Source organism: Phaethon lepturus, unplaced genomic scaffold, assembly GCF_000687285.1.
Source record: "Phaethon lepturus isolate BGI_N335 unplaced genomic scaffold, ASM68728v1 scaffold49628, whole genome shotgun sequence".
Taxonomy (NCBI): Eukaryota; Metazoa; Chordata; class Aves; order Phaethontiformes; family Phaethontidae; genus Phaethon; species Phaethon lepturus.
In genome coordinates this window covers 1-13,527 of record NW_010559462.1, presented here as the reverse complement: position 1 = coordinate 13,527, position 13,527 = coordinate 1, and the positions used below count along the sequence as shown (strand labels likewise).

Below are 13,527 nucleotides of genomic sequence, written 5' to 3'. Positions count from 1 at the left end.
GCACAGTAAAATCTACATTAAAACACACTTCAAAAGACTTGTCTGTCTTTAGTTATAAGTTCCACATTTTTGTGTGCAAAAACTGCGGTAATAATTTATTATGATTCTAGGTCACTCAGTACAGGTCTTTAGAAGCAGCTCTACTGTACAATAAACCTATTTTTTAAAAAGGCCTTCAGCTGGAAAACTAACTTCACAAAACACAAGCAAGTTTTCACCCACTGTTGTAAGAAAGGCTTAAGTCACCGCATTTATGCCAAAAAGAAAATAAATAGTTGTGAAGGGTCAAAGGCAGAAGAGAGTCTCAGTCATGAAGAAACTCCTTCAGGGGATGTCCCAATAAAAAAAACCCCAATGAATCAGTGTTTATATACTAAGATAACGTGCAATTTCAAAAAGCTCAAGTTATTTTTAGACCGTCCATCATTTCCTTAAATAACTGTATTTTTTCAGAGCTGTTTCTGAACTATTGTTGCCAGATTTCAAAATTCATTTAAGTCAAGAAAGGGGCAACTTTGTAATTACTTTGGTGGGAATAGCATTACAATTGTTTTTCTTTATTATTTTAGAAGTGCGCTGAGAGAAGATATTTAGGAACAGACATTTTTCACACCTTTGAATCTGGATGAACAATGTTTGTGAAGTCATTTGTCTGTCAAGTGCAGACGATTTATCTTTAATGCTTAAGGAATCTTGAGAAATGCTCCTAGATTTCAGAGATGTAAGGTTTTGAGAGATGAGCCACGGCAGGTTTCACTGAAGCAGCTCAAGATGACGCTGCTGACAGGTACCTGCCCCACACTTCTACTGAAGGCAGTCAGCAGAAAAGAATGGGCATTTTTGCTTCAGCTCTTTCAGCCTCATCTGATATCTTAGGTCTAGACACTTCTACTGCTGACCTAAAGCATTACACTGGGTTTTGCACCAAAGGGATGGAGACCCATCTTCTCTACCATTACAACAAATAAAACTTACTGACTGACCTCCTGCACTGTTGGCTGGATTTCAAAGTTGATTTCATTGGCATTAGTGAGGAACCACTCAACTTTGACATCTTCTCCTTTGTCTTTCACGTAGAGCTGAAGCTGTGGATAGGAAAGCAGTTAGACTTCTAAAGAGGTGGCTTAATTTATGAATTTATCGCTTGCCCCAGAGGGAAACCGTAATATTATTAAATGTTTTACCAGATTTAACATGAGCTTGTATGCATTTTGCAAACAGGAGGTTCAGCTCAGCTGTGGGATGGGACATAACAAAAGGAAGAAGAGAGAGAATAACACTTAATACTTTACCTGCAAGTGAAGTGGAGACAGTTTCACGCTGTACGACTGACTTTCTGCAGCTGCGGGTGAAGTATGCGAGACAGTGACAACAAATTTAACAGCATCGCCCACAACATTGCAAGAAACCACCTAAAGAAATGAAAGGGATGGGGGGAGACAAAGGAAGGGAAAAATACTTTAGTCTTAAGAGGAAAGTTTGTTGAAGGCAAGCAAGGAACTAAGAAAAGGAAGAACTTCAAGCTACTAGAATTATGCTAAATTCCATAGGTGGAAGATTTCTAAGCAATTTCATTAACAACCCTACGTCCTTCTGTACATTCACTTCTAAAAAGTTCAAGTGTTTGCTTCTGGACACAGAATTTAGTACCTGGCAATTCTGGTATTTTCCGAAATTTCTTTTGTATTGTTATCCAACACAAAAGTAGCTCCTCACCTGACAGAGGCTCCTGTCTTTCACGTATCTACATAATAAAAGCTCAAAGATCACAGTTTTGCACAAGGGAGACAAAGAAGTTTGTTGTTCTTCCTCTTCTGCCGCAAACTAAGTACTATAGGACAGATGGTTTTACCAAACAATGTTTGGTTTAGTGGTATCCTACAAACATGAAACTTTGGCATATGCTACAGAAGAGGATTTTGTCTGAGTAATTCCAGTTTCCAGTGGGATGGGAAGGGGCAGGAGCCTTTAAAAGTTTATTCAAGTCTTTGACCAAACTGAGAAAGGCCCTGGAATTTAGTGATGAAGCTACATGCCTGCAAAAAGTCTGTATGCCACTTGACTGCAATTGACTTTGTTGAGTACACTCCCTCACTTTATAAGCAGTAATTTAATTTGTTATCACAATGAGTTTACAAACACTGAATGTTTTTTCCTCCCTCTCCTCTGCAAAATGACTGAGGTGCCAGAGCTGCCATGCAAAATTCCCAGAGTGTACAGAAAGTGCCCGGCGGCACAGGAAAACCGAAGGAACAGAAGTCAGAAATCACTCATGATGCCGGGGAGAGAAGCTTGCTTTGCAAACAGCTCTGCTAGTTGAAGAGATGCTTGTCACTGTCCTTCTGTGGTTACTGTCCCCACAGCTCCACCGTTGGAAAGGATAGCTGAGCCCCCCATAGATTGGCTCAGGCAACATTAACCAAGATAATGCAATGCGCAGACAAATAATTCACTGCAAGATTTGTTTGATGGAAACTCTGAATGTATGCTATTAAATGTTTGCACACTTACTGCTTCACTTACGGGCACTGGAATTGAAGCTGAAGTCTTTAAAATGAATCATGTACCTTCTAGAAGATCCTTATCAATCTCTCCTTAAATGTATTTCATCTCCTTGGGCTCTATAGCATACATTTTAAGAAGCATCAGAGCATTATCAAGGGCTTCAGAGCACATCCATTAAGGTAGAGACTTAATTACAAAGGACGTGGAGGACGGGGTGGACATGACAAATAAAAATCCCAACCACACCCACAAGCAACAAGATTTGCCTTTTCAGGTTGGTCTTCTGCAATTTATAGTTTAGAAGTGGACAAATCAGTTTCCTTCACCTCCTCCCTTCCCCAAAGTCTAAAATTACTTCAGAAGTGATTCCTGACCCTTAATCCCATAAAATCAACATGAACATTCACTATTATGATAGAACACAAAGAACTTTTAAGCATTTTTAATAGTTAAAAGACCAAAGAGCCTAACTGCTCATTTCACTTCAGTTGAAACACAGAATCACTTCTTTCATTCACGAGGCTGGACTGGCATGGTGGCTTTTGAAAGGTTTAAAAAATGAGTAAGTTCTTCCCTCTTTTCTGAGGGCAGAGGAGGAAAAAGGACAGGTCTGATGCAAAAGCTGCTGACACTTGCATGTCCTAAATGCAGTGGTTTATCATCCATGCACATTTCATCCACACATGCATAGGAAGTTCAGTGCATTCAAAACAAGTTGGACTTGCTGCACATGTGATGCAGACCCATTCGTCTGGAATTTCTGGATGTGTAAGAGCCAAGGTTGCCAGGTACATGGTTCATTACTTCTTAAAAAAAAATGTGGCAGGAGGTTGGTAGATGAGTTCATGTGCCACTTCTTTCTTAATTATGTTTACTTGTAAGTAAAGGATGGAAACAGACACTGCAGGTAGTGGAACTTTCACTCTTCTTTCTGCACCTTGTCAAGTGATGTTAAATCGCTTTTTTTTTTTAATATTTGTACCTTTAGTTTATGAGCCAAAACCAGTAGGGTTTGGGCTTTTAGTCGCCTTGATTAATTTATTTTCTGCCAAACACATCTACCAAGTCCTATTCCCCTTCCACCCTCACTTTTAATAAAATAACTGTGGTATTCAGGTACAGAGGTCAGTTAATTTTTAATCCAATCAGAAAAAGGAGTGTTTCCATGTTTGCTAATGGAAAATCCTATGTTTTTGTATCAGGTGAATCACTTTGTTCTGGAAGCAGGACGGATTATGGAGTCAAATATTGAGCGAAGTAGAATTCTGGGCTAAAATTTGAAAAGAAAGCGATTCTGTTTTCATCTAAGATGCTGCCACAAGTGGTGAGAAGTTGATTATAAGAGACCGCAACTGTCACTTCCCTTTTTAAGTGACATTCCTTTAGAAGCGTAGCAGATGATTTTGATAGACCAGAGCAGAAATATGCAGGCCATTTTCCCCAGAACAGTCTTATGAAGAAAAATACTGCAGCTTCCTGCAGAAGGAGAGTGTTACTCTCCTCTTCCCCCATGCCCCCCATCTAACCTGCTTCCTCAAATTCATTTTCCCTGCACAGACAAAGAGCAGAAGAAAGGAGGGTTGGGCAAAGCATCCCTTTCTGGTCAACAGGGGAAAGAAAGAGGAAGGATAGATGTACACAAGAAAACAGCAGCACCTGGACTGATGGGAAAGGGGTTGCTCTTCCACTCCTTACCAGGGACATCCCCAGCCACCAACACTTTGTGTTTTAGAGTCTAGAAAACTTGTCATTTTTATAACAAACTGCTCTTTAAAAATTAAGCCGCTGCACCACTGCACAGCAGCTGTGGCCAGCTAATTCTGGACTCCCAGAGGGGTCACACCCCAGCTCTCTTTTGTCATCTTACATCTGGACAAGCAAGGCCTCCTAAAGCAGCAGAAATAGGGTGAGGTGAAGTAGCTGCATAAAGAAACCAGGACTCATCTCCCAGTAGAACCAAGGTATTTTCTCCCTCCAGCACCTCCACAGCTCTAGCCTCCCCCGGCACAAACACCATGTCACCAGCCAAGGCCTCTCCATGCACTTTGGGGATCTCCCATGGAAGGGGTTCCCAGCCCTTCCTCAGGTGCCTTCGCCGGCAAGGCTGTGCCCCCACTCCTCCTCAGCCCTTTGCCATCCCTCCCCACACTCAGCTGACTCCTGGCACATGATCACCCATGCCAAGGTTATTTTTGCTGTCTCCTCAACACCCTCCAGCCTCACCCCTCACCATCCCTGACCACACTAGCCCTGATGTGGGTGAGCTGCTGTGGCAAGACTCCTTGACCTGGATGGGCTCTGTTCCCCATCTGCCTGACACTGGTACAGCTGCAGATGCTGTAACACAGCATCTTATACGTATCTAAAATTGGTTGTACAATTACCCTAAAAATAAATAAATTCTCTTTCAGATAAACAACTGCAGCAACAAAGGAGACTGAAAAAGCACTACAGTTGGAGCAAGACAAATATTTTTCTGAGAAACTCAAGTGTCCAAACTTGCGTACCCACAGCTATGAAAGCCCTTCCCCCTGCTTTGCCTTCCTCCTCTATATGTTGACTTTTTCCCTTTGCGGTTCCTCTGGACAGTGCTGCAAAATTTCAGTTTCTTTCATTCATGAAGTAGCAGCAGAAGCTGCTACATCTCAAGGAGCACCGGAGTATCTCTGCTCCTCACATGTGGTGTCCTCTTGCCTTGAGGTTTCAGTTTTGGCACCGGCACCCCACCGATTTGTGCATTACACATGGCCTTTTCATTACTCCTCCCTCCCCCCTCCACACATGGCAGCAGGTTGCCTCCCATGGCCAAGGAAGGGTGAAGGGCCATGACTTGAGGGGGAAGTTCTGACAGCCCTGTCAGGGAAGGTCTTCTTCACCTTCCCCAGGCCCCGACCGCATCATTTGCCTGTGTAAAACCCTCAGCATTACAGGCCTTCATTGCTTCTTTTCCTGGAAGAAAATCAGTTTTACTGCACTTGGTATTTATTTTCAGAAAGAGCAGGTTACTTGAGGTTACTCATTAGTAAGTCATGAAAACCTTTAACATTTTCACAAGAAACTGAGTACACACCATGAGGCAGCCACACAGTGAAAGCTATCTCAATCTCAACTGTAGGGACCAATATGCTATTAGATTTAGGGCCCCCACAATTTCCTTATTTGTTTGGAGTACTACTCTGAGGAGAAGGCTCCTTTTTTGGCATGGAAAACTTATCTTGTCGATGGCCAAACAGACAGTTTGTGTGCTTAGCTTAAAACCTCACCATAAGAAAAATTTTCTAGTGAGAAACTTCTGCCTTTTGATAGTTGTAACACTCAGCTGTTCTGAAGAATTACATGATCTTCCTTGTTTACCAGAGCCTATGCACTAACTTCTTGAGGGGGTTTCTGTAGCTTCTTCACCATTTCCTCTTTACCCAAGCAGTTTACCAAGTGACACAAGACAAACCAAAGGAGAGAAGATAAATGCAACGCCTCACCCAGGCACAGCTAGGGGTGAACTTTTAGAAGCCAGTATCAAAGCGAATTTGCCTGCAGTTGTAATGAGACAACCCCGGACCAGTTTTCCACGATGATGGTAAACACGAGGGTGAAGGCAGGGTGAGTGATGGAATGAATTCAGGAGAGAGAGAGTTACTGTATCAGCAACAGAAACAAAGCAGAAACTGATAAAACATGTGAATTTATCCACTCCTTTGAGACCAACAGACATACAAATTAAAAAAAAAAAAACAACAGAAAAAAGGGGAGGGGGGATAAAACAAACAAGTGGGGAGTACAAGGAGCAGGACAGGAAGAATTTTCAATCCACCTATCAAGTTAAGTGAGTATCAAATGGTGTGAGGACAGGAAGCAGTACTTATATTTAAGAAGGGAGAAAATAAATAAATACCAGAAATAGACATGCTAGTTTGGCCTCACTAACACACAAGTCTTTACAAACCACTTGAGAGACAGCATAGCTGACGACAAAGAGACCAACAGAAGACAACAAAACGCAGGAGAGGTTTGCCAGTTCGTACTACAGTAGCTTGGAGAGAGATTCAGTTGCGGAGGCACAGGCACATCGTGCCGTTGGGGTGCTACAGCATCCCTGATCCCTGCGGCGAGCTGGCAGATGTGGCACAAGCCTATAGGAGGCCCTGACACATCTGCAGTAGCAGCTGGAAGACAGGCAAGCTACCTGACAGTGCCAAAACCAGCATTATCTCTACTGAAGCAAACAAATCCCCACCCTGATGTCTTCCTTTGACAAGACACTCAGTTCCTAAGTAGGTTAGATTCATATGTTGTCTTGCCGATTTTAGTAGAGTGACCCCACTGATAACTAAACTTGTACTCCATTGTTCCCATGTTAAGGTGAACAGGGATGTGTTTGAAAGGGAGAGGACAGTACAGTGAGCAGGGAGGTGAAAGCTGGAAGCAAGTTACAAAGGAGCCTGTCAGGCACCAACTCCGTTGCATAGTCCAAAATCCCTTAGGAGAAATCTGAAAGAAAGTGGGATGCTGAGGAAAGCAAGCTGGGAAGCAGCAATATAAAGGAAGATTAGGATATCACACTGAAAAGAGGAAAAACCGCTTGAAGACTAGAAGAGAACTGCAATTCAAAATACAGAGTGTGCGTATATGAGAATTAACAAATACTACTCCTACAAAGGGTAGCTTATCACTGGGAGAACACCAAAGGAAGAGAGACCTGCATGCATCAAGTCAGTCACAGCATGAAGCAGCCACAGGACAGGCAGATCGGAAGCCCAAAACGCATCAAGAAAGTACTTTCAGAGACACAAAGAAGCAGTAACCTCCTTGCACAGTCAGACCTCACCTGTGGGGCTGTGTGTCACTTCACATCAAGTTCAAGAAAATCGATTTCTGGAGCTTCTGCAGAGAATGGGTGTGATTTACGAGGCAGGACAACATTGTGAAAGGAGACTTAAGGAACAGCTTATTTAGCCAAGCTAAACAAAGGTTGGAAGGAAATATAATTCCTTCATGATGTATTCACTGTCAGCAAGCACCACGGAAGAAAATTAAATACATTAAGGATAAAGGATTATACTAGTACAGAAACTAAAAAACAAGAAAAGAAAGACAAAAAAAAGCTGCATGGGCCATGATTCCACTTAGGCTTGTAAAAAAACCTCAGTCATTAAAACAGCAAAGCTCCGGGACAGCTTTTCAAGCAAAAGAGGGAGTTAAAAGACAATAGGAACTGCACATGATGGTCAGAGCAGTTCACCCCACCCAAAATAATCAGAAATAAGCACACGTACGTAACTAGGGATGATCCCAGTTAGTACTGTAGCAATGATGGCAAGAAACCAGTCTTTCACAGAGCAGAAAGCAGCCTGTGCTGCACGACATCTCTACCTGCTTTGGAGCAAGTGGAACTGGAAGCCCCAATGCCCCAGTGCGGCACGAATGCAGGCTGCCAGCTCGCAGCAGGGTGGCTGCAAAATGAAGTGATACCAAGATGAAGCTACGACAGCCGTGTGAGTGAATAAGGCCTCTTTGGGAATGCTGCACTGCCCATGGGAAAACAGGACGTCTCACAAGCCTGCAAAACAGTCACCCTTTCTTTCCAACATCTCCCCCAGCAAGATTAATCACACAAAAATTAACATGAAGCTTTCACATTTGCTGTTGCCTGTTGTGATCCAAAACAGTCATTCCTTGTACAGTAACCTATTATCACTCATTAGAGGAACGGCACTCTCAGGGCATTTTCCCCCTTTCTATTTAAGCATGAAGCAGGAAAAGAAGGCAGACTTCTGTTGTAGCATGCTCGTTCTAAACCCTCTGTGCCAAGTCCCCACAAGAGAATCATCTCTTTTGTTGCCTTTTTTGTTGCTGTTGTGAAGTTCAAAGCCTCTGGAAATAGACTGCAGTAATGGAAAGGTTGGCAGAATTAGCAGTGTTTACTTTATTAAAACAAAACAACCAACACCACACAATGAAAACAAACTACTTCATTCTATATATTTAGGCTCTGGCCCAAAATTGGAGTGAAGGCGATGTATAAACAGAGGCATTGTCAAGAAGCAGTGTGGTGTAACCTTCAGTCACAGAGCAGCTCTGTCCCTTTCACAACAGCTTTGGCCACGCTCACAACCAGCAGCTTCCTCAACCACGTCTGCAGCACTGCACTGTGGAGCATACACTAGTTTACAACTTTCAGCTTCTTCAAGGCAAGGACAGTATATATATATACCTAAGGACTGCACGTCAGTGTGTGTCCTAGTCATGAACAGGGCTGTCAGCAGTAACGTAACAATTACAGTCTGGCTGGCAATCCTGTATTGTTTCGGAGCAGGACTGCATGCCAGCCTTCCCAGGCAGGAGGCTCGCTCCCAGCACCAGGCAGGCCTATCACCTGGGTGTGCTCCAAGGCCCAGCATTCCAGAGGACAGTGGACCACCCACCACAAAAAACATACCACAGGGGTCTATCAGCATATACTCTCATTAAAGTATTACACATCCCATGTTTACTGCTATTTTGAGCTCTCACCCTCAATCCTCTGCTTAACTTTGATGACCACAACTTCTCTGATGGAAGGTCAAACACATACTTGAAACGACATGCAATAAACCAAGCCCTGGCTGCTGCACCAAGGCACCTATACGCTCTTGCCATACAGATCAGAAGTAAAGCAGCATGTTGAACCGGTTGCAGGGAAACAACCTTGTGCCAGCTGATGCCTCAGGCAAGCGCAGAGCTCTGCGGGATGCTACAACATCAACAAACACGCAGCATACGGTCACAAACTACATTCAGAGCCAGTAGCGAGTTGCAAAGACGTATCAGAAGTTTGAGTTTGGACAAGCTGCAGAGAGAGATTTCATATGCAAAGATTAAGAGTTACCTGAGGAATATGTAAGAGAGACAATTACCGTATGACAGAACTCCTGAGGTGTTTGGAGAAAGGTATGCATTTAAGGAAGGAGGGAAAGTAGCTACCAGAGTGCCACTCTAAGGTATTACATACTGAAATCCAAATAAATTTTCAGGTTGTACCTTAACTAAACGAGTAACAATAATTCAGAGAAATTTTCCAGCAGCTGTGCACAAGATTATGCAAATGGATTTTGGGACAGTTCAGAACAACCCAGTTTACATAGCAAACCTGTTTTAAACCAATACATTTTAAAATGTGCTTATATTGGTTTAAGCTGCTGCAAAACCACATTAGATTGCCAGCTGCAGTAAAACAGCTCGATTAACACACCAAAATGGCTCAACCCAAGGTCAGACAAGGACCAGAGCCTGCACAAGGGAGGGTGCCGGATTGCAAAGCCACAGGTAGAGCAGAGCAAGAGATCAGCCCTACAGCAGCCACCAGTTCCCCCAGGCTTTGGCTGCTGCAAAGACAGCACTCGCTACCTTCTGCTGCCCAAGCTTAACCACAGCAGGTTAAGGTGCCCATGGGGCACCGCGGGCACTAACTTACCTCACTGCTACAGCAGTCAGAATCTACATTTAAATAATACAGAAGTTAAATGAAGACTGCAGCAGAGATGTTGTAGTAGTACAATATGACTTCAGGAAAATCCAGCACTGTAAGTGTCGCGCCTTGGTTCTGGCACGCAGGCAAGACCAAAAGCAGGTTTTAGCCTTGAGACGCTGTTCTCATTGTGGTCCAGCCATGAGCACAGCACAGAGCTGGCCTCATGCACCTCTACTTAACTTTGACACTGGCCAAGTGCGACCAGCAAACCCAAACCTCCTGTCCATCTCCCATGCAAACAGATTTGCAGTTCTGCCCACCTTCCAGCAACGTTTTAGACACTGCACTGCAAGACATCTGGTTTTTGTGCTCTTAGTCGCTAGCTTTTACTTGTAGCAGATCTCCCTCAGTTGCTGGCTTCACACATGATACAGCACACCACTTTTACACCTAGCAGTCCCCTCTCTTTACAATTTCCCATTGTGGTGTCTTCCAGTGGCACAGATTAATACTAGTCCCAACTCTACAGCTCTACCAACTCCAGCCTCTGGTCCCCACTGCTGGGGCAGGAACCACTGACAGGGGAAGAGAAAAAAACCAAACCAAAAGAAGTGCGGGGAGAGAGAGAACAAGTGCACGAATAACTTTACATGTTGGCTATCCCCAGCTGCCACCAATCAAGGTGTGCCTATGAAGTTGTGTATCAGGCAGATAAGCATGCATAGTTTTCAAAGGAATCATAGTAGAGCTGCTTAACATCTAAATCAGACAAGCAAACCAAAATAACAAAGCAAAACAAGAAGAAAAGCATTAGGCTAATTTGATGCAGGTGCCTAAAGCTGAGCACTAGTTCAGATGTGACTAGTAGTTGCAGTCACTAGGATGAAAATGTAGAAGCTATCATTGCTAATAAGCATACATGTATTTTTACCCTGTTCTAAGAGCCACGTTTTGCCTTATTTTAATTTTATATCCACTAAGCACAGTGAAAACCACTTCCCAGTATGTGGAATGGGGGTAGAAGAGGAAGAAAGAGACCATTCGCTCCTCACTGAATACAGGATTCAGTAGAGTCAAGACTTCACCCCCAGGACTTTGCAGCTGTTCCACTGATCCTTACCCGGCTCCGACTTAGGAAGCAAACCTGTAATGAGCCACACAAACAGCAAGAGGCAGACAAAGATGTTTTCCTGTCCCAGAGGAGAAGTGTCCCTTTCCTTCTTCATGAATTCCCACCATCACGCTTCAGCAATAGGATGGGGAACCATTGTACCGATGGTGGGGGTGGGAGGAGAAGGCTGATGTCCGAGCTCATTCAAGGTGTGCCTATAAACTTGGCGTAATCCTGGTTATTGTTCATTTGGTAGAAGCCCTGGAGCACATTCTGCTCATGACTTGCAGAAGAAGTGAATTAGTGTGAAGGGTTTGTACAGGTTCATTAGAGAGGCAGCCTCTTATCAGCCTCGACAAATTTACATCCAGGGTACAAAGTATTGACAAATGAAACTCCCACTGATGCTAATAAGAAAAGTCAACATTTCCTGCCCAAAAGCACACTGAAACAAAACAAAAGTTTACCTTCTCTTGAGCAGATTTTACAACACTGACAACTTGTTTAACTGCTAGCTCAAGTGGTTCTTGTGGGTCATCATCCTCAAATGTAAGCAACTGTGAATCCTAAGGGGAAAAAAAAAAAAGAGACACATCATTAGGTGATGAACCTATTGCTTGGAAACAAGTGATAAAAACGCACTGCCAGTGAAATTCCTGGAAGAACCGGAGACAGAATTGCAACTTGTATGTATTAATTGCACGACACCTCACTACATAATACAGGGTAGAGCCTGAAAACCTATACTTAGGACATAACTATGGGCATAGTCATAACTTGTCTTTCTCTGTAGCAGAATATCAAGGCACACAGCACAGCCCAAAGTAAAGCTCATGAGCAGGGACAAAGTTCTGCGAAACTGCTCTACTTGAGTAAGGATTAATCAGTGCTGTAGTTTTAAAAGGTGTTTTTGGTTTGGCCTAATAATACAGCTGCACTAGGCTATGCCGAAACTAAGAAAACCCAAATACCATCTCACAGAAGTAAGGAAAGAAGCCTTCCCCTCTCCAATCCTTCCTCGTGTGAGACGGCAGGCAGTGATGACAGCTACTCAGTCTTCACATAGGCAACAAGGAAAAGACAGCATATACCTGTTTTGGCAGTGAGGTCATACTTTCAGAGACATCAGCACTTGCATTCTCCACCTGCTACCCACAATGAGCGGTCAGCGCTGTTTCCCTCGTCACCCGAGGTTGTTTTTGCATGCAGGAATTTCATTAGCGGTGCGCCGCTGACATTGCTTTGGGAGGCTGACAGCGGGAGCCACGCCACGCTGCAGTGCCAGGCAGTGAACTCATCGCAAGAGATGGCTCCAGCTGCTTGCCCGGGGAGGGAGGGTGTGCGAGCTCCTGTCAAAATGGCTTTGGTCTCCGGCTGGGGACAGGAAGCTGCCGCTTTTTTCTAGTTAACTTTCAGTTCTTAGCACCTGTGCCCAAGCTGCCTGGGCTCTCCTCTTCCACAAGCGCAAAGCAAACCTTCGTTTCTTAGCACAACCCATGCTTTTCTGAACCACACCGTGCAATGTGGAAGGGCAAAGTATTTTCTTTCACTGCCCTAACTTAATAGTGATGCCTAGAAAGTGTTAAACTGCTTTCCTTATCTTCCACGCACACATGTTTGCCTTGCTCTTCCTTCTCCCCGAGCCTGCCCCTGACATGCAAGAAAAAAGCATGCTGGGGCCACCAAGAAATGAACCTCCTAGATGTACGGAGAAGGCTGCACACAATTTCAGAGACCTGGGTACGTACCACTTCCTAGATAGTTTAGCCTCAGCATTTTCCACTGACGTCGCAAGGGTTCAGTCCTCAGGACCAGGGAATTAGGTTGCCATGGCCTCACCTAACCTCCTCGCCTCTTAGACCTGAGCACAACATTACAAATCACCGAGCGGGATGCCACCCTTTGCAAGATCAGTATGGAATGGGAAGGCATGCCATTTTTTCTGCATTTCTTACCTGACCTAGGTCAAAAGCAAACTGACCAAACACCTGAAAAGCCCACCAACCCGCGGCTGTCTGGAGGACACTAGCTGTCAGCGTTACACTGACAAGCGCATGGGTTCAGCATGGCCTAAGACAACATGAAGGAAGGCCAACTCTGGGAGTTATTTGCTGAAGGACCGGCCGCAGGCCCCGTGCCGAAGACCAGGACAGGAAGCTTCCATCGTTTCCTCCTCCCCACACCCGAACAATGTTATCGGCAGCGCAAGGCCCTGCCAGGGGCCGTGGGGGTCACGGCTTTCCTCCCCGTCCTTCCCTGCTCCCACGCCTGCGCCCGCTTTGCACCTCTGGCTGGCTCCTTCCTGCAAATTCCTGACAAGCAGCCACCAAACATATACGTATGTATATACATACACAGACACACATATGCATACACACGTACACACACGCGCCTATGCGCACGGAGGGACAGTAACACACCGGCAGGCACTGGCAGCAGCGTGCTGACGGCACCCCGATCTATC

At 44.5% G+C, this 13,527-nt stretch overlaps 1 protein-coding gene across 1 annotated transcript in view; it reads right to left on the bottom strand.

The window, feature by feature from the left end:
• The window catches only part of C2CD2 (C2 calcium-dependent domain containing 2), a gene marked incomplete at its 5' end in the record, with an annotated part of 34,861 nt that extends 23,232 nt beyond the window's left edge, over positions 1-11,629 (bottom strand). Inside the window, 3 exons of the mRNA XM_010293350.1 lie at positions 984-1,085; positions 1,293-1,412; positions 11,531-11,629. Coding sequence (XP_010291652.1) covers positions 984-1,085; positions 1,293-1,412; positions 11,531-11,629 — 321 coding nt within the window. The remainder of the gene's footprint in view (positions 1-983; positions 1,086-1,292; positions 1,413-11,530) is intronic.
• Positions 11,630-13,527: the final 1,898 nt, after the last annotated feature.